The sequence below is a fragment of the Mycteria americana genome, chromosome 4 (genome assembly GCF_035582795.1).
Source record: "Mycteria americana isolate JAX WOST 10 ecotype Jacksonville Zoo and Gardens chromosome 4, USCA_MyAme_1.0, whole genome shotgun sequence".
NCBI classification, from domain to species: Eukaryota; Metazoa; Chordata; class Aves; order Ciconiiformes; family Ciconiidae; genus Mycteria; species Mycteria americana.
This window is the reverse complement of record NC_134368.1, coordinates 47,875,317-47,895,009: the sequence shown is the minus strand read 5'-3', so window position 1 is coordinate 47,895,009 and position 19,693 is coordinate 47,875,317. Positions and strand designations below refer to the sequence as shown.

General features: G+C 38.5%; 1 protein-coding gene across 1 annotated transcript; it reads left to right on the top strand.

Moving 5' to 3' along the window:
- Positions 1–72: 72 nt before the first annotated feature.
- On the top strand, positions 73–19,364 carry ETFDH (electron transfer flavoprotein dehydrogenase). The gene is made up of 13 exons (XM_075500377.1): positions 73–199; positions 2,243–2,389; positions 3,089–3,318; positions 4,224–4,305; positions 4,576–4,694; positions 4,822–4,899; positions 7,591–7,737; positions 9,567–9,707; positions 11,696–11,839; positions 15,877–16,045; positions 17,823–18,005; positions 18,357–18,578; positions 18,860–19,364. Exons 1-13 carry the CDS (start codon positions 166–168, stop codon positions 19,021–19,023), a joined length of 1,860 nt encoding a protein of 619 aa, XP_075356492.1. The 5' UTR covers positions 73–165; the 3' UTR covers positions 19,024–19,364.
- The last annotated feature ends 329 nt before the right edge of the window (positions 19,365–19,693 follow it).

Below are 19,693 nucleotides of genomic sequence, written 5' to 3'. Positions count from 1 at the left end.
CCGCGAACTCTGGGAGCTGTAGTCCTGCCGGTGGGACGGGGCGGGACCGGCGCCCTCTCGCCGGCAGCCGAGTGCGCAGGCGCGGCGGGGCCGAGGGCCGGCGGGGGGCGTGCGCAGGGCCGTCGCGGGGAGCGGAGGGCGCCCGGGGGGTCGCGGGCCGCCGCCATGCTGCTCTCTCGCTGCCCGTCCTCCAGCCGAGGTAACGCGCCGGCTCTGTCCGGCGGCGGCTGACCGGCCCGAGGGGACGGGGCTGGGGCGGCCGCCGCTCGGCGGGGTGGGGCGGGGCCGGCGCGGCGCGGAAGGAGAGCAAAGGTCGCGGCGGGGGCGCGCCCGGGTGTCCGGGCGGCCGCTGGGCCGGGAGCGGGGCCGGCGGCGGGGGGCCCTGTGGGCGGGGGGCCCTGTGGGCGGGGGGCGTCGAGCGGCGGTTGGTGCCAGCGGTGGCCCGGCCGTGGCCCCCCCAGCCCCAGCGGCCTCTGTCCGCCTGACGGTGCTGCTGAGGGGGAGGGCATGGCTGAGCGCGGGCCGAGCCTGAACTGCGGGTCGTTAACGGGCGTTATTTGTCTGTAACGTGGCACATGAAGAGCGTAACTTTTTCTGAGTGATACTAGGTGTCACCTGTTTCAAAGGATAAAATAAAGCAATTGCATGTGTGCCCTTGCTGACGAAATAATTGTAGAGACAACACGCTGGCAGCAGTTATTAAAGAGCTGCGGAAGAGTAAAGTTTCTTCTTAGAGATTGCTTGTAACCCTTCGTGCAAACGCTTCACATCGTGTTACCAAGGCTGTAAGCTCTCAGTAGCGTGGTGGCACAAGGTCGGTTCACTCGCTGGGAAGAATCTGCCCGTTCAGGGTTTGGACCTACCTTCACAATCATCAGACGTATTCTGAGCTGAATTTCACTTCTTTTGCGTGTGTGTGTGAAATAATTGGCGTTTTTTAACTATACTATGTAACTCATAGTACTATCAGTGCTGCTCAAATAAAAATATCTCAAAAATTATGTTAAGGTGTCATGTTTTAATATGTACGTATAGGTGTAGTTGTTACCAAGCTTATAAAATATGTTGCTTGTTCTCAGATCCTGCCTGGTTGCAGGTAAAGGATAATTAAGAGTCATGAGATGGTATGATAATAGCTTTTGTGTTACGTCGGTTAAGTACAAAATTGCTGTTAAGAAACCAACATAGATAATACTTATTGCCTTGCATAGAGACCAGTATCCTGACTGTCACTGTGCAGAGTTATGGCAGAGGATGTTTGTGCTGGCCTTGTCGATCGCCATTCTCAACAAAACATTTGAATCATAGGATGTTGGTGATTTTACTTATGTAGTTTTGCAGAAATACTCTAAATAAAATATTCTCCTTCACCCCTGAAATTAGAGAAAGGGAATACTTAAAGGAAGCGAAAATACCTGCCAAGGTGCATTAGTTCACAGACCTTTTAACTATAACTAGTTTTGGTGCTAACAATAACTAATTTTCAGAGTACAAATTGCACACATCTTCATAATTTTTATTGTGAAAGAGGAAAATTAGAACAAGAATGCAACATGTAATAGCCCTTCTGAGCAGAGTCCTATTTTGATCATTTTAAACTTTCATTTGGTCCATTTGCTTAAAAAGAAATTGTAATTTGTTCTTGCAACAATTAATGTATCTGCAACAAAGGTAAAGATTAACTGTATCGACTGTTCCTAGCTTTGGCTAAAGTATACTTGGGTTTAAGTCTGAGCTTTTATTGTAGACCATGACATTTACTTTAGATGAACTGTCAGTAGCCCAAACTGTGTGTCTCAACATGTGTTGAGATGTCAGAAGGGATGAACTTGCATGTCCTGTGTCTGCAGTTGTTTGGTCACTTTTAATGAAGTTTGAAATAAACCTTTTGAAGTTCAAAATTAAATAGGAACTTAAAATGAGTTTCACCTGTGTACATGCATGTTATGTACTATGTCAGCTGTCAAAAGTGTCTGGCTGGTGTATTGAGTGATATTATGTGAAGAATGCTTAAAGGGGAAGTGCCTTACTATTTTATTTTAATTTTTTTTCCTGATATAAAATTATACAGCACATTTCTAACTTGAAAATTTAAAAATCTGTGTTTATGGTTCCTCATCTTCACATCACCTGGTAGCCTCTGTGGGGGGAGCTGTCATATTTGTCATGCCACTTGTGTCTCTGAAAAGTTGAAAAATTTGGAAAATGACTGATTTGACGAATTTGTTTCTTGTTTTTGCAGCGCATCAGTGCTTTCGTGCTTTAAAGTTGATAAAGAGAGACTGCCTTCCATCACTGCACATTGCAAGATGTGCATCTGCTGTCTCTGTGCCTCGCATAACTACACATTATACAATTCATCCTCGGGACAAAGACAAACGATGGGAAGGTAAGCGAAAAAATGCATTCTTTAAAAGCTGCTTTATTATAATTATTGCTCTGTGCTATAAAATGGGATCAGATTAAACTTGATCCTAGTTATTTAAAGAAAATATATAAGCAGCTTTTGCTTTAGTGACTATCGCAAGAAGATTTAATTCTGTCATGTGTGTACCTGTTGCATTTTTTCAGTTGTTCTTACCATAAGAGTCTGTGAGAAAATAAGGTTAGTATATATCTCTGGGCATTCCAGTGTCTACATTCAGCAGTTTTAATGGCTTCAGTTCCAGAAAAGATGCTGATTAATTAGCGTAAAATAAAGTAACATGTTCAGAATAAGGGTCTTTTTTCTTTTGTTTCTCCCTTACCTAGAGTTTCACTGAGTGTCTTTGATACAGCTAGCCAACTGGGCTCTTAAGTTTAACATTCTAAGATGATACTTACTTATGGTGCATAGAGATTGAGTATATGTTTTTATGGTATATCTCCTTACAACTTAAAAAGAGCTAATTTTACATTGGGATGCGAATATCCTTCTGCACTCCTCCAAGTACTGAAGTGGAGAGTCTGTTAAATAATTAGCCTCCTTTTATGCAAGGTAATGCTACTGCGATACCCAGTAGCCAGTATTACAGAGCAAGGTTTAGTGAGAGAGAGGCTGGGGGAAATTTAAGATTGATTTATCTTACTATCTTTTTCTCTATTAAAGGGGTGAACATGGAAAGATTTGCAGAGGAAGCTGATGTTGTCATTGTTGGAGCAGGCCCTGCGGGTCTTTCTGCAGCTATTCGACTCAAACAGTTAGCTGCTGAGCATAGCAAAGAAATACGTGTTTGTCTGGTGGAAAAGGCTTCTCAGATTGGTGCGCATACACTGTCTGGTGCTTGTCTTGAGCCGAGGTCCTTACAAGAACTCTTTCCAGACTGGAAGGAGCGGGGGGTATGTATGAGCATATAAACACTGAAATTAATTGCTGGCTTGTAATGAACTCTGTATCTGGCTCATTCTGGTATGACTTAGTACCTTGGTACTTGGGACCATTTTAAAATATGTTGATCAAAACAAAAAAAACCCTACCTTCTTTTTAGTCTGTTTCCTCTAGTTCGACAATGCTAACCTTTTATGTCGACACAGATATGCTGTGGCCTTTGCTCTTTTATATAGTAGTCTTACTGCATGTACACAGTATGTCTGGTGTATCCTGGGATGCACTACACTTACTGCATTTGTGCAGAATCCAGCTCCCGTGCACAAGCAGTAAGATGGTTGATTCTTAGCAATGTCAGACTTGTTGCTTCTGGACAATAGTTCTTCATAGTCTCAGGAAATGGCGCACAGTACACTGATTTTTGTGCAGACATAGTGGTGTAATGGAGGCCTAAGATGCTCTTAGGAGGGAGGATAGCAAGAGATGAGCTGTCATCTCTGCCAGAACAGCCATCTGACTTGCAGCCGGCTGCCTGTTATCACCTGTGAGCTGCAAGAAGTGGGCCTTCGACTAGTTGTTTTGTCTTGCTGGGCTAAACATGCAAGTTGACCTGCCTTCTTTAGAAAGGTCGAGAATATTGATGTAGTACAAACCTGCATACAAACTGTAGAAGTTATTTGCAAGGCCCTGTTCCAGTCTTTTTTACCTCAATAGTTGTGTTAATTCTTGCCTGGTGACTGCCTCATAAGATACTTTATCTTCTCTCTTATGACATTTTCTTATAGAAGTGCTTTATTAAACCTTTAGTTGACTGCCAGTTCGATTGGTTTATTTGATTTTATTTGTTGTTGGTTTTGTTGGAGTGGCTAGAAAAACATAACTCTTGGTACTGTTTCTATTTTCTTGTTTTATGTAGGCTCCGCTTAATACTCCTGTAACTGAAGACAAGTTTGGAATTCTAACAAAGAAATATAGAATTCCAGTGCCAATTCTTCCAGGTAAAGTTTGGTGAGGTGGTAGAAAGTCATCTTTCTCAGTATCTTTTTCAGCTTTTCCATGAATGAAACATTGATTTGATTCAATGTAGTACAGCAAGTATATGTAGAATGTAATAGCTTCCAGTGACAGGGTACCTGTAGATGATGGCTGTAATAACACATGACATTACTGTGAAGATAGTAGTTGTAGAAGAAGATACGACATTATGTATACAACTTTGTTATTTTGCTTAGTGTTCTATGTTTTATGTGTGTGCCTTTTTTGCCTAGGACTTCCAATGGTTAATCATGGAAATTACATAGTACGTCTGGGCCACTTTGTGAGTTGGCTCGGTGAACAAGCAGAAGCTTTGGGTGTTGAGGTTTATCCAGGCTATGCAGCAGCTGAGGTAATAATGACATCAGTGTGTATATGAAAAGTGGTTTTGGAAGTTCTGCATTAGAACTTTTTATGAATGGATTAAAATGATAGGTCATTAAAATGTTTTTTGTTTGTTTGTTTAAATATTTCCAAAGGTTCTTTTTCATGAAGATGGTAGTGTGAAAGGGATAGCAACGAATGATGTAGGCATTCAAAAGGATGGAGCACCTAAAGTAAGTAGCTACCTTCCCCATAACTAGGGGTCTAATTATGGAAATTGTGATATATCTGCTTCTACTGCCATTAGTAGTCTTGCTGCAGCCTAAGAAAAAGTGTAAAATTCAGTACCTGTCTTCCCTCTCTGTATATAAAATTGATCGATTACCTGTGAAAGTTCTGGTCTCAGAACACTGTAAACTTTTTCTGAGATTAGTAGAAAAAGCCCTCGCAGAAAGGAGGTTTGTTTGAGGGTGACTTGAAGGAAATATTGTAATGGTGTTTTGGCATATGTGAAGTCAGGAAACAAAGGAAAGAATTCCAGGAACTCGTAGAAAAAAGGCATGAAGGTAAAATAGAAAGCTGTTGTCCAGCTAGTGACTAGCAACATGTAAGAGAGTGTGCTTCTGGATGATTTGTTTTCTTTGATATTTACAATGGCAGTGGCGTTTGTTGACAGTCTGTCTGCCTTGTTGGGGCAAGGTACACACTGAATCTTTATACATTTTTGCTGGTTGGTCACATTTCTGTATCCAGAGGGTGACTCCCTGCCTGAAGTGTCAGACTTTGGCTGATTTTTAGTGGAATCCAGAACCTGCGGTAAGCGCATCGCTTCCCTGTGCAATATGTAGGGAGAATTTTGCACCTTGGAATAACTCAGAACAACTTTCACACAGAATTATTTGGCTGCAGAAATTATGGGTACAAGGTTGTTCTTAAGATTTACTTTCTTTTATGAGGTTTCTTACTAGTTACATACAGTTTCAAAGAGGTATTGACTTTCACATAGAAGTGTGGGCTATTTTTCCCATTTAAGGCAGGGGATGAGAAAAAAAGACTCATTCCTGTTTTAAGAGAATATAGCCAATGGAGGAGGAAGGGGTGGTAGGGAAAAGTAAGATATTTTCCCAGTATAATGTAGTCTGTCCCCTGTAGGGGACAGACACGCCCGTATTTCCAGGTATGTGTTTCCTCCAGTAGGAGGCACAAGTAACATACAAACTGGCTGCAGTAATAACGATTAATTGGGGGTTTGGTTTGGTTTGCTTTTAAAATGGGAAGGAACTATGATTTTATCATTTCTTTTAAAGCATCCTGAAAACCTAGATTTTTTTTTTTCCCCCATCTATTCCAGAAGAATGTGTCTATTAACATCTGTAATGTACAGAATTAGTGTGCCACCACCCAAACTTTTTGAGTATTCCAGTGTTCTAGCTGTCAGTTAGGTCACCTGGTAATACCTCCAGTGTATAAAGGTTCAGGTAAATAAATGTAGTTTGTATAACCTTCGAGGCAAGAATATCTTCAATGTGTTTGTACAGAGCCTAATCAAATACATTGTGGTTAATGAATAGAGTTTCACCTTGCAGTCAGCACCAATCAAACAAAAATGTCAATGGTAAAAATACATAGTAAAAAGTTGCACGTTGATTCTTATGTAGATGCTGGAGAAGGATGTTAACTGTGAAATACAACTTTGTCACATTACTGAAATGTTTCAAATTCATGAATTTCTGATATTTACAATGCGAAGTTGTAGTTAATTAATTAATTTTATATAAATCTATTTCAAATTGGACAGTATATATTTTTAATCTTTAGATCAAGTAATAAGTCCCTGTAGTTCTCTTAGTATTTTGTAAGATTAGTTCATTTTCAAATTGACAATCAGAAATTCAAAGAATACACAAAAAATTTGGCAAAATCTTGTAACTCCTGTTTAAAGTTAATTCCCAACAAGAGGAAACGTTTTCATTTGCTAGGCTTTCAGAGGTTTCCAACCAGTAAGTTTCAAGCAGATTTCACCTGAGAGACAATTCAAAACCAAAGCAATAAGCTTCTCCTGGACCCATGAGATACGTTGAGATCGTTTTATTGGGTACTGCTGGATATCTTCATCCAAAACTGTTTTCAATATCTTTTTCAACATTAAACTTTCTGTCTCAAATCAAGCTTTTTTCTTTTTTTTCCCTGCAAGATTATGTATATTTAGAATCTTGTATCCTTACATTGCAAATATGATCTAGTAATATTGTCGTCCAGTGCACTCGCATATGCAGATGATATGCTCATATGTGAGTATGGTGGCTCCCCTTATGGTACTCTCGATCTCATTGTTGGAATTTTTGATGAGAAGTTTTTTTTTTATAATGATACTTAATGTTAGTTTAATTTTACTGTATGTTTTAACATGTAAGATCAGTGTAATATTATAGTAACTTCATTCTGAGGTAGTGGGTTCTGTTGGGGGCAGGGGTGATGCAGGTTTTTCTGATCTGGTGTGTCTGTCTAGCCTCTGTCATATGTGGGGCGGGCGGACAATGTTTTATTGTAACGTGATTTCATGGGCAAAAATTAAAGTATGAATTGGTACGTTAAGATTCTTTGTTCTATCAGGGTTCCTTTGCACCATGTGAACGAGCAGATGTGATATAAGTATCCTCTGATCTGGAAAAGATTCTCTTTTGCAGTAACAAATGGCAATTCAACATAGTGCTGCTCTACTGGAATCCCCTTACAAAGTTTGCCAGGGGTGCATCATGGTTAGGTAGAAAAGACAACTGGACTAGAGCCGTAGCTTGCAATGGTTTGTAGGTTCTGGGCAGTGCCACGACGTAGTGTAAAATCACTTTATTGTCCTCCAATTTCTTGCTGTGAGTTTGGTGTGGCACAGGTCTAACTGCTGATGAAATGCTCTACTTCTGCAGGCTACCTTTGAAAGAGGCTTGGAACTCCATGCTAAAGTCACAGTCTTCGCTGAAGGTTGTCATGGGCATCTAGCCAAACAGCTGTACAAAAAATACAATCTAAGGGAGAAATGTCAACCCCAGAGCTATGGCATTGGACTGAAAGAGGTATCACCTGAATAATTTTAACAATTAAGGAAAATACTGTGAAGCTATAAGGTAGTTTCTATTTGCTTTCAAGCTAATTTATGTAAGACATTTGAATGACAGATTTTGAGTTACACTTTCAGACTTCAGAATCTTTGCTATTCTGAAGCTGATCAGAGAAGATGCTCCCTGAATGTCATGACTGTTTCATTTCAGCTGCTCCTTCTCTTATATCTGTGTTATAACTAGAGGTACCTGTGAATCAACTCTGTTAATGTCTTAATTTGATTTCAAATTACATTAATTTGTGAAATCTGTTTTCAGTACTTTTACTAAATGAGAGAGGGATTCATGCTGCCTGAATTTAGGGGGTTTTAGTACCTGAGGAGGGGAGGAAAGGCTTTCTATGGATTTTCTGTATGTTCATTAGGGGGAGAGAGAGAGAAAAGGGCTGTTCCAGATGTTGACTCATGCTCCCCAAAACACCTTCTGGATGACCTCCCCTCCCCCCTCCCCCCCCCCCAAATCCCTTCACTGGGCTTATAAAATTGGGATAAGGATCAGGTTTCCTTTTTGAAATATTTTATACTTGGGGAAATATCACTCATGAAAAAGAGCTGTATTTAGAATATGTTCAGAGTTTGACTACAACATATTCTTTATTTATTACTTTAAGCATGTGCTTCCAGCTACAGAATATTTGTTAAATAAGTAGTTTACACTTCTACAGAGAATAACCACTCTGTAAATGTTCCTGTGTATGACATAGTCTTAGTTACAATTTCTAATACCTATGTTGTCATTAAAGCAGTGTTTTGCTGTAGAGTTCTTTTGCTTCCAGATGAGGCTGTGTCTGCTTTAACAAATAGTACAGTCCAATAGGAATGGATCTGTAAAGTGAAATAGTTGGTGCTGATGAGCTGATATCCATACTGTGCACATTTCAGGGTTATTTTTACTTCGGACTAGCTTTGGTCTAGTCCCATGGAATGAGTGCCCTTTTGTGACTGGAATGCTTTAGGTGGGCTTCTGGAGCCTGTCTTACAGTTTAGTTTCATCTGAAAGGAATCCAGTTCATGCCTCCCATGGCTGCTGTACGATGTGAACCAAAGCACAGTAAGTGGGAGGAATCAGGAGTCCCGCTCAACAGTGTGCTCCTTAATCTAAGCTGGAACATTAATGTAGATGTGCCCTCCCGTGCTTGAGCTGATCTAATGGTGCTCAACTGCCCTCTGTCATTAGGCTGTACCCGGCACATAACTCCATGGTGAAGAGATGTTTTGTGAAATGAGGAGAAAATTGGCTCACTAGTGGAAACGTGAAGATGCTTCTGTGAGTTCACCATGGGTCAGATGAGTACTGGAGATGTGTAGGAGAGAGCAGAGATAGGGCAACCTGTTTGACAGCAAATATTTGGATCAACTCACATATTGTTAAGCCTGATCTTGAAACACTTGTGAAGAAATTGCAGTGATTCATATGAAAAAATAAAGTTTTTAAAGAAAAGAGTCAATGTAAGCATTGCATTCCTTAGCAGAAGTATCTATCAAAGTCACTAATATAAAGGGTCTTGTGATTGAATGAAAATTTTGGGTATGGTGCTGGAGTCTCAGTCACGTTTTCTGATGTGCAACATTTCAAGAAAGAGAAGTATCAGGAAATTCTTAAATGGTAATCCAAAACAAGTATTTGTACTTATTACCTGGTATTTTGCTGTATGAGTTTATGCATTGGTCATAGCAGTAAATTAATTTTCTTCTATACTTAATTGTGTGTTTTGTCTTTTATTATATTCTTGAAAGGCCATTACCTTGCAATAGAAAGTAATTTTTTTGTGATCTTCATTTCAGTTATGGACTATTGATGAAAAGAAATGGAAACCAGGAAGAGTAGAACATACTGTAGGCTGGCCTTTAGACAGACATACATATGGAGGATCCTTTCTTTATCACTTAAATGAGGGTGAACCTTTAGTTGCTCTTGGATTTGTGGTAAGTGAAGTTGTTTTTTTCATGCTTATTTGTTGTTGTTTGGTCTTCATTTTTATGTAATTTCTTTTGTCTGTTTTAATGTGAAGATGAAAACACAAGAATAGCGACAGACCAAATTTAGTACTTTCTCAATCTTGAGTCTGTTTATTCTCATATTAGGGAAGGTTAATTTGTCATATTAATCTGTCTTTAATTCAGTGTCTTTTATTAAGAGCAAAAAGGAAAACTTACAAATACATTTTTTTGCAAACCAAACAAATTTTGGTAAAGCCAAAACCAGATGATTAATCAAAAATGTGCTTGCAAAATTTTTGCAAGGTAGGAAGTATCTAAATCGCATACCTTTTTTACAATTCAGTTTCCTGATTCGTGTGTCAACCTTGGGTGCATATACACTTTATGAGAGAAGCATATAAAGTGGACGCACTCTGCAGTTCCACAAGCAGCATCCCTTCCATTTCTGAGATCTTCAGTTTGTTCTTACCATTTTTCACCCCCATTCGACTTGCCCTCTTTAGCAACTGTCTTTCTGAATTGGACAGGCAGCTTCTTCCTTCTTACTGGCTCTTTATCAGAAGCATTGAGATCACTAGAGAGCCTGTGTCGTTCTGCCAGCCAGTGATGCAAGGAGCAATGGTAGGAAATGTTTTTCTAGCACCTATAGTCCTAAATGAAGCATGCACTATTTATCCAGTGCATGTGCTTTAGACACAGATGTTGTAACAGTCGGGGACATGATCTGGACTTTTAGCAGCATGGGATTGAGGTGACCCTTTGGTCTCCTAGATTTCATAAGGATTCCAGAGTATGCGTGTGTGGGGGTGAAAGCTGTTCTTTTGTCTAACTGTTTTGTAAGAAACATTGAAAAAACTTGTTAGCTTTTCTCAGACATGCATACTTGTTCCATGCAGATTTCCAATATTGTAATTAATAAGTACAGACAGTAGACATTCAAATTCTGTTTGTTTTTAGAAGGGTAGAGAGCTTTGATTCTGACAGAGAATGGTAATCAGTAATGTTCATATTATCTCCAGTTCAGATAGGAGAAAATCAACTTTTGTGTGAACATACAAGCACTTTTTTGTCTTTGAACTTTACACCTATGTCAGTCTGAGCTGATTCTTGCAGTAGGATTATCTTGCACTTGTTTTGAAAATTGTTCATTAACTTTATCTAGCAAGGAAAGTAGATGCAAGCGGTGCTCTAAAAGCAGTGAGCTGCCAGAGAAATCAAGATACTGTTTGTTGCTGACTAGTGATATATTTTCTTACTTGTCTCAAAACTTATAGGAACCAAAAATAATCTCTTTCTCAAAAGAGAAGATTCGGCAACATAAGTCCTTTTAAGAGTATATTAAAGTTGGGAAATGCAGAGTATATCTTTGAGCAAATTCTCAAATGCATTAGCTAAGAATCCTGGGCATCCAGCCAATTGGCAAAGTCTTTTTCCCCTATTTTCTGCTTTCATAATTGCTCCCCTGTGCTTTATTACAATGTCTCACCTAATTGGAAATGATATTTGACTCTGCTAAAGAATGTGAAGAACTGTTTAAAATATGTGAGCACAACGACATAACTATCTAGAAATAATTGTGTACCTCTTCTTCCAGCTTTTCTAGGGCAAAGAGGTTTTGAAGCACAAATTTAAGTTTGCTCGCTTATCCTGCCCATTAAACCATGGTTAATTTAATTTCTCTATTTTATTTCAAAGACAGATGGAAGGTGGTTACAATGCAATTAAATATTGCCCATGCTTCAGGTTTCAGGTAGGGCAGAGAACAGTCTTATAGAAGGAAATTCTCAGATTTGCTTCTACCATACTGTTAATAGAATGTATTTTTGGCAGTAGTTTCTCCAAGTAAAGAGATCTTAAGGTTGGTTTAGTATAAAATAGATTTAAAGAGTTGATGTGATAATACGTGATTGTTTTCAAACTTTTGTTGAAATTTCATACTTTATTTTAATGTTGCACTTTTTTTTTTTTTTAAGGTTGGTTTAGATTATCAAAATCCCTATTTGAATCCATTTAGGGAGTTTCAGAGGTGGAAGCACCATCCTAGTGTACAGCCTACTTTGGAGGGTGGAACAAGGATTGCCTATGGTGCCAGAGCACTGAATGAAGGTGGTTTCCAGGTAACTTTTTCATGAAGATTTTACTTGTGAGTTCTCTGTAGCCTTGTTTTTAGTGCTGTAGATTCAGGCTGCATGCTGTTGGGGAACAACTGAACTATAACAAAGATGAATAAGGCCAAAAGTTTTGCTGGACAGAAAAGCCTTGTTATCCTGATGGATACTGGCTGCTGAGATTTGCTAGACTTAGGCTCTGTCATACTAAAAATTTTCTGACATAGTCACTTTACTTTCTAAATGAAATATGAAATAGAGTTTATATTGCAATCAAATGAAGTAATCAAATGTAGCAAAGAAGCTACAGCTAATTCTTTGTTGTGCCTGGAACCCTGGAGAAGAGAGGGTAGCACCACTCATCTGGGGTTTTTTGTGGGGTTTGGGGCCGAGGGGGGGGGGCATGTTTTCCAAATTCCTTGTTTATCCTAGAAGAGGCAATTTCTTTCCTAATGCTTGACCCTTAAATCAGTGATGGTGCTGAAATTGTTATGTAGCTTGGCAGATAAAAGTCTTCACTCCTCAAGTACAGATACCTTCGGTATCTTTCATGCACAACTTTGAATTTCTGCTATTTTGGGAGACGGAATACCTTGTTCATTTTTTTCACTTAAGAAGTCTAAAAGGTTGAATTTTAAAAATATATTCATCAAGACTTAAGGTCAGTTGAAAGGGTTGGAACAACTTGCAGGAGAAATAGTCTAGAATTTATATTTAACAGCTAAATCCTTTCAACCTGTTAGCTTCTCGTGTGGGAATCTTGAAACACAGGACATGGATCTGGGAGTCCAGGACACACAGCCATCTTCTAGATGCTTCTTTCAGTTTGGAACTTAAAACTAGCCTGAGTGTTCATGATCCACAGCCTGTGTGTGGGGCCATTCCACTCTGCTCTCTGACTACTTTGGCTTTCTTTTTTGAACCTCTTCTTTGGTATAAATGTGGCTTTGTGCAGCTTTTGCAATACAAGTAGAATTTCAGCAGCAGCGTGACTCTTGTCACAGTCTTGTGGACTTAGGCTTTGACACGAGTGTGCATGTCTGGGACTGAGTCATGTGGGTTCATGAAGCAACTTCTTGATTATACACGTGATACACATTTAATCAGTCTGCGGGTTGATTACTTTGTCTACTTTCAGGTAGAAATAGGTCATATCATGTTGTAACACGACTGTGTTACTAGCTTATTTCAGAAACCATTGTCGGTCCATTATTAACGCAGGTAAGATACAAAATGCCAAGATGTTTAAATCTAGACTTTTATACAAGAGGGGCTTCTCTTTCCACCCCGTGCACTGGTTTCTCTATCACAGATAGTCATTGTTGAATTTCTGGTTTTGATGAAGTAGCCAGATTGTGACTTCAGTTGCATACTCCTTATACTACTTGAAACATATGGCTGAGAGAACATGGTATTTTTTAAGTCACTTACAGACATTGTTTGTGCTAAGTTACACAGACAGTAGGACTGCAGCTCTTGTGCCTCTCTGCCTAATCTTTGGACTTCTTCTTTGCTGGACTTAAAGCAACATGTCACTTACTTTGCACTATTCTTAATATAAAAGCATGGGGTTTGTGGTTTTTTATTTATTATTATTTCCTGTAGATAGAATTGTCTAGTTAATCATGAAGTCACACTTTTAAATGGCTTTTTTAAATATATGCTTTCAGTAAAAAAAAAAGCTTTATTGATGAGTCACTTAGGAAGATTTTTAAGATTAGCTCTTCTTTTGCATGTGTTGCTTTGATTAATAACTGTAGCAGTCTGACTCATTTGCATCACTGGAGTCCAGGAATATTTTCTTATGTAAGTTGTTCTGTAGCTCCAGTTTTCATTTGGGTGACAGTATTGCATCAAATAGGTGTATAAAATTACCATCAGTCTAAACTTTTTTGTCTGTTACAGATAACCTTATGACCATGTTCTTTAGTCTTTAACATACAGTGATGCTGAGTTGGTGTGAGAGAGAGAGACACCTCTTGGATGTTTCTCTGATTTTGTAGGTTTTTGGGGATATGTGGAGGGAGGGGACAGAGTTTAATAGACTACGTCTACATAGCTGTTATTTCTTTCGTTTATTAAAATTGCAAAATCAAGCACTTAAGAAATTCCCATGCAACCTCTGTTTTGTCTGCATTTTATCAAAAACTTTGAAAAGATCTAAGAGTTTTGTGGAAAAAATAAAAGGTGTGGCTGTTGTTGAGCAATGTATATTATGAATATCAGGGGAAAAAAAACCCTTCATATGATGACCCATGCAAGTGTCAGGAAGGAGTCTCCCCTTCTTCCCTCCTCCAAACCAGCCTTGATTTGTCTGTTTGCTGCCAGGAGGGTTGTGGCTTCTTCAGGTGCTCAAGGTTGAAAGGATTTCACTGTCTCTCAGGGACAGGGAGGGCTTGTGCCATGCTGGCATGATGTGTTCCTTCAACTTGATAAACTGTGAAAACAGGCACCAAGCACCATAGTACTAATAATGAGAATTACTAACAAAGCTGCAGTAAGTGTAACCTTTTGTGTTATATGACTAATCTCATTTACACTTTGACAGTATGCTGGTCACTAAGTACCTATGAAGTGAAATAGTTGTTGCAGAAGAAAAATACTTGATCACCATCTTTTTATGTCATTCAAAGAGTCAGTCAAGAAATCTTTCTAAGCTTATGTCAGTGCTGTATCATTGCATCCTAATATATATGACAGAATGACTGTTTTCAGCCAAAGGTCTTGTGAAAAGAGAGGACATCCTACATACTTAATTCCTTTGAAATACTGTTACATAGCTGAACTTATGGCTTCTGGTCACTGAAAAGTAAGTTAAAAGTTGTAGTAGTGTTTTCAGCCTAAATTACCTTTCCTACAAACCAAATCACTAAGTCTGTGATTAAACAAATTGCCCAAAACGCAGGGGAAATGCTGTGTAGTACAACTTGTTTTAGTGACTACTATATGAATATTCAAAAGTGGCCAGCCCACTTTTGAATAGTAAACAGATAATAATTGAATAAGCAGAAGAAACAAAACATTTGTTTCAGATCACCTTGAATTCCAAGGGATACTTGTTTTTGACATTTTTCATGAAATAAAACTAGTTGTTTGGGGTCAAATTATTTAAGCTATTAAAAAATGAAATCTTTTAGGCAGCTTTAATAAAAGCAGGATGCTAGATTCACAAGCGCTGCTCAGTACTGAAGACTTTCGTAGTACTGTAGACTTTCGATGAACTTAGCTTCAGACCTAGGATTTGATGACAGCTTTCTGCTCAAAGTGCTGCAGTTAATCCACGTTTTGAAGCTGTTTCCTCTCTAAAATCTTAATCTCATTGGATGAGGGTGAGAATAACTATCTTGATAGTTGAGGTTTTCCTTAGCTAATATAGATGTATAACATAGTATATTAATACTATAGATCTGATGTTTGCAAATCATCTGGTTGTCTTAGGTTTCTGAGTTGACTGTCCTCAATGACGTTATGCTTCTTACAGAACAGGAGTAAGACAATGATTTTGCACCAAAAATATGTTTGTTGGCTGCTGACAAACTTCTAAAATAAGTGGGACCAGTAGGGGTACAGGGAGGGCACTGTGCAGTTTCATAGGGCAGATTTGTGGAAAAAAGCACTGAGTAATAAACTGTTAGATGAGATGCATACAACTTACTGCGTAGAAAACAGGAACACAAATGTTTTTTGTTTTTTTTTTTTTGTAAGAATTCACGTAAACTTGAAGGAGGAAAACAGTATCGGTGGGTGACATTACCACAGCCTTGTTGCAGACAAAGAAACTGGAGAGAGGATATAAGGAAAATGTTGTCTTGCCATTATTTTATACTCAGCCCCAGTACAATGTCTGTATTCTTATTTGCTTACTATGCCAAAATTCCTTGATTAAGTGGAGTAACTCTGGTGTATTTTTAGATAGTGCACATGCAAGTCTAAAAATGTAAAGGACACTCAAGCCTCATACCAGTTTCATTTCCAGAATGTTATTTTCACTTTAAAAAAAAAAAAGAAAAACAAACAAACCACCTTTCTTTCTGTTTCCTCTTCAGTCAATACCCAAACTCACCTTCCCAGGTGGATTATTAATTGGTTGCAGTCCTGGACTCATGAATGTTCCTAAGATCAAAGGGACACATACTGCAATGAAAAGTGGCATGGTGGCTTCAGAAGCCATCTTTAGCCAATTAATCAATGAAAATCTCCAATCAAAGACAATAGGTAAGATCACTGTACTTTGATTTGTAATTGCCTTGTGTTCAATTGGAACCACCAACAGCTTAGCGGTATCTAAATGTGTCTGAAGGAATTAGTTGGGAATGCAAATAAATCATGAAATGAGTGTGGTGGTTTAAAAAGATATCTATTGTTTATTTACTATTTATACTGTTAAATTACTTAAGAAATAAAAGTTTTGCTTAGTTATTCTTAAGTATTGCTAGGGCAAAAATATGCCTCTAATGAGCATCTGAAAAGTAAGCTTATACTTCCTATATATATTTTGTTCCTACAAACGTTAAAAATCAGTGCTTTATGATTCAAAAAGTGTTACTGAAAGACTGCAGAATCAGAGAGAAAAAAAATTAAAAGGAACATATTAAATGTCAGTAAAACAGGGTGAGATTTTTCAAGTTTGCTCTTCACTGTTTTGTTAATTGTTAGGATACCTTTTTCCTTCAGTCCTCTTTTTCTGTCTTTAATTTTATAGTCTTCTCAGTTTGAGACTGTGTCTTTCCTATTGTATGTAATGCAAGCACATTGAAGTAAATACCTGATCCTGACCGTGTTGTAGCAATTTATTTAAGCCTTGGTTGTTCCCTTAAATCAGTTAACAAGACTGTACAGAGAGAGAACCCAATTAGCGTTTCAATCATTCTGGAGGTGGACACTACAGCCAGGTGCCACAGGATTATTATTTTAGAAATCTCTTCTCTGTAGTGGTGGATTCAGTCCTAGTGAGCTCTAGTTCAGCCGAAACATGCAATACATGTTGCCACAGAGGGTATGCTGAACAATTAAAACTTCAACTAGTATAACAGGTTAAAATGCTTAGAACCCATCTGAAACAATAAACACTCTTATTGGGTAGTGTGCCACTCTTGCTTGATTATGGACAGGTTTTATAAGCTGTTTACAGTTTTGTCAAGACAGTAGAATATTACAGCCTACTTTCTTCTCTGTGCATAGATAACAGGATTTTTTCAGAGCCTTTCAGAGACAGAAAATAATGGACTGAAGCATGTTTTCATGTATAGACGGGTTAAAACTTACTTAGAACATCTATTCCTATACAGTAGTAACGGAGAATGGTGAAGGCGAAGCGCTCAGAAAATTTTCATTTGAAGAAACTTTTTTTTTCTAAGATAAGTACTTGGCTTTAACTACAGTGCAGTAGATGTGTCGTGCCAAGTGTGCAGTGTCTAGTATTTGTACAGAATACAGAGAGTTTAAATCAAAAGTTTGTAGTCAAATATATCTCATTAACTTGCTGATTATAAAGGGAGAAAAATTGTTCTCTAGCACTGGCATCATCCATCAGGCCATAGTCATAGTTACTGAAATAGCAATGTTTGTGGTTGCATAACTTGTAAAGAAAAAGCTTTTAAGCTTGACAATGTTAAAATTACAAAGCTGGCTCTTGGATCACAGGTAAACTCTCCTGGTCAATTCTTAGATTCTATGAGCAAATAGCTGTTTTCCCGTAGAGATGCCAATATAGCCACCTGGCCGGTTATATTTTGCTGAGGTTTGAGGCAATTTAATGCTTCTTGTGGGTCATTTAATAGAGGCTACAAAGGAGCAGTAGATACCTGCTGATAACTGCCAACCAGATCTCTTCAAGAGGCTGAAACGTTGTGTGGTATATTCCTAGCTTACTATTCTGAAATTCTTATTTTGCTGCCTTCGTTGCTAACAATTGCCTTTATTCAGCAATTTTTTTATTTCAAGGATAGTCTTTATGTACTGTAGGTACCTAACAAGTAATGTACTGCCTTAGGACTTGATGTGCAAGAATACGAAGAGAACCTGAAAAAGTCCTGGGTCTGGAAAGAGCTGTATGCGGTTAGAAACATCCGACCATCCTGCCATAGCATACTTGGAGTGTATGGAGGAATGATTTACACAGGTGTATTTTATTGGCTACTGAGAGGAATGGAACCATGGACATTAAAACATCCAGGTAATTTCATTATCTCGTGAAAGAAGATACTAAATGTATATGTCAGTCTTTTCTGGTCTTAGCTGAAGCTAGAGCATATGTGGTCAAGTGGCGAGGACATAAAGCATAGAAGAGAAATCGATAAGGCAGTGAAGCAGACTTTTTCCTATTACCTAGCATATAATGTAAATGAAGACATTAGAACACTATTCTACTTAAGCATAGTTTTTTGTCTCATGAAAAAGGCTACCTTTTATGATATACTTCATTCTGATGACAAGGGAAGATAAAATAGCTTAATTAAATTGTTCTTGAGTAACTGCAAATTACAGTAATTCTATACTGAAACTTATTTATTAAAAATATATTTAGGACCAGACTTTGCTCAGCTCAAGCCAGCCAAAGATTGCACGCCTATTGAATACCCAAAGCCTGATGGAAAAATCAGTTTTGATCTCCTGTCGTCTGTGGCTTTAAGTGGTACAAACCATGAACATGACCAGCCTGCTCATTTAACTCTCAAAGATGACAGCATCCCTGTGAGCAGGAATTTGGCTGTATTCGATGGACCAGAACAAAGATTTTGTCCAGCAGGTAGGTAAGAAAAATGTGTGTCTGAGTCAGGAAGAGTCCACCTGGCCTACTACTTAATTCAAGCATTCTATCCCAATCCTCCTCCTAGAAGAGCAAGTGCAGGTCTTAAAATACATTATGTTAACAGCACTTTCATGACAAAATAATTAGTAAATATGGAAGAAGGCAGTTGAGTTACACTAGTAACATACTTCCCTCATTACACTTGCTGGTAAGTAGTAGAGCATACATGCAGGGGGAAACTGTTCAGTGAAGTGATAGCTCTCTTTTGCTCTTTGCAGGAGTTTATGAATATATTCCTCTGGAAACAGGAGAAGGATCAAGACTGCAGATAAATGCTCAGAACTGTGTCCACTGCAAAACATGTGATATTAAAGACCCAAGTCAGAACATTAACTGGGTGGTGCCTGAAGGTGGAGGAGGACCAGCTTATAATGGGATGTAAACTGACAGGAAATCTATTCAGTGATTTCTGATCACCAACAAATAAGTTGGAGTATTTTATGCTGCATTGTAATGAAAGTACAGCACTGACTTGAACATTAAAGGAGTTTGAGGCTAATGTGCCATTCTGAATTTTAGGCATGACTGTTGCATTAAATGGAAAGTTGGTGCCTTCTGGTTAAACCCTAGCCTTATTTAAATAGAACTTCTTTACAGGAGTTGTGTGGCAGGCAGAAGAAAGTTCTTCTCAGGACTGACAAAGGAACTTTGGATCTTGGATTTATTGCTGAAGTTCAGTGATAACAGGAGCCATATCCAGAATTGTGGGTATGGTGGAAGAATTTAGTACCTACCCTTAAAAAAAAAAAGTATTTTCTTTATCTGGAGTGATTTAATATATGTAATCCTACCCTGCAGTAGGGAAAATACATCAGTCTAAAAAATTGTCACTGCTTTTAAGTGTTACACATTTTACATCAAATTTACAGTTAGACTTTTTTCCTGATAATAGGGAGCCCATCTGCAAAAGAACCTGTAAAGCAGTTTAAAAAAACCAAAGTGTAATACTTGTACCTTCATTGTATGTCTACCAGCATTTTTGTTTCTTACAAGAAATCAGGCCTGCTCTAATAAAAACTCTAGTAGAAACTGCCCAAATTGTCTTGGTGTTA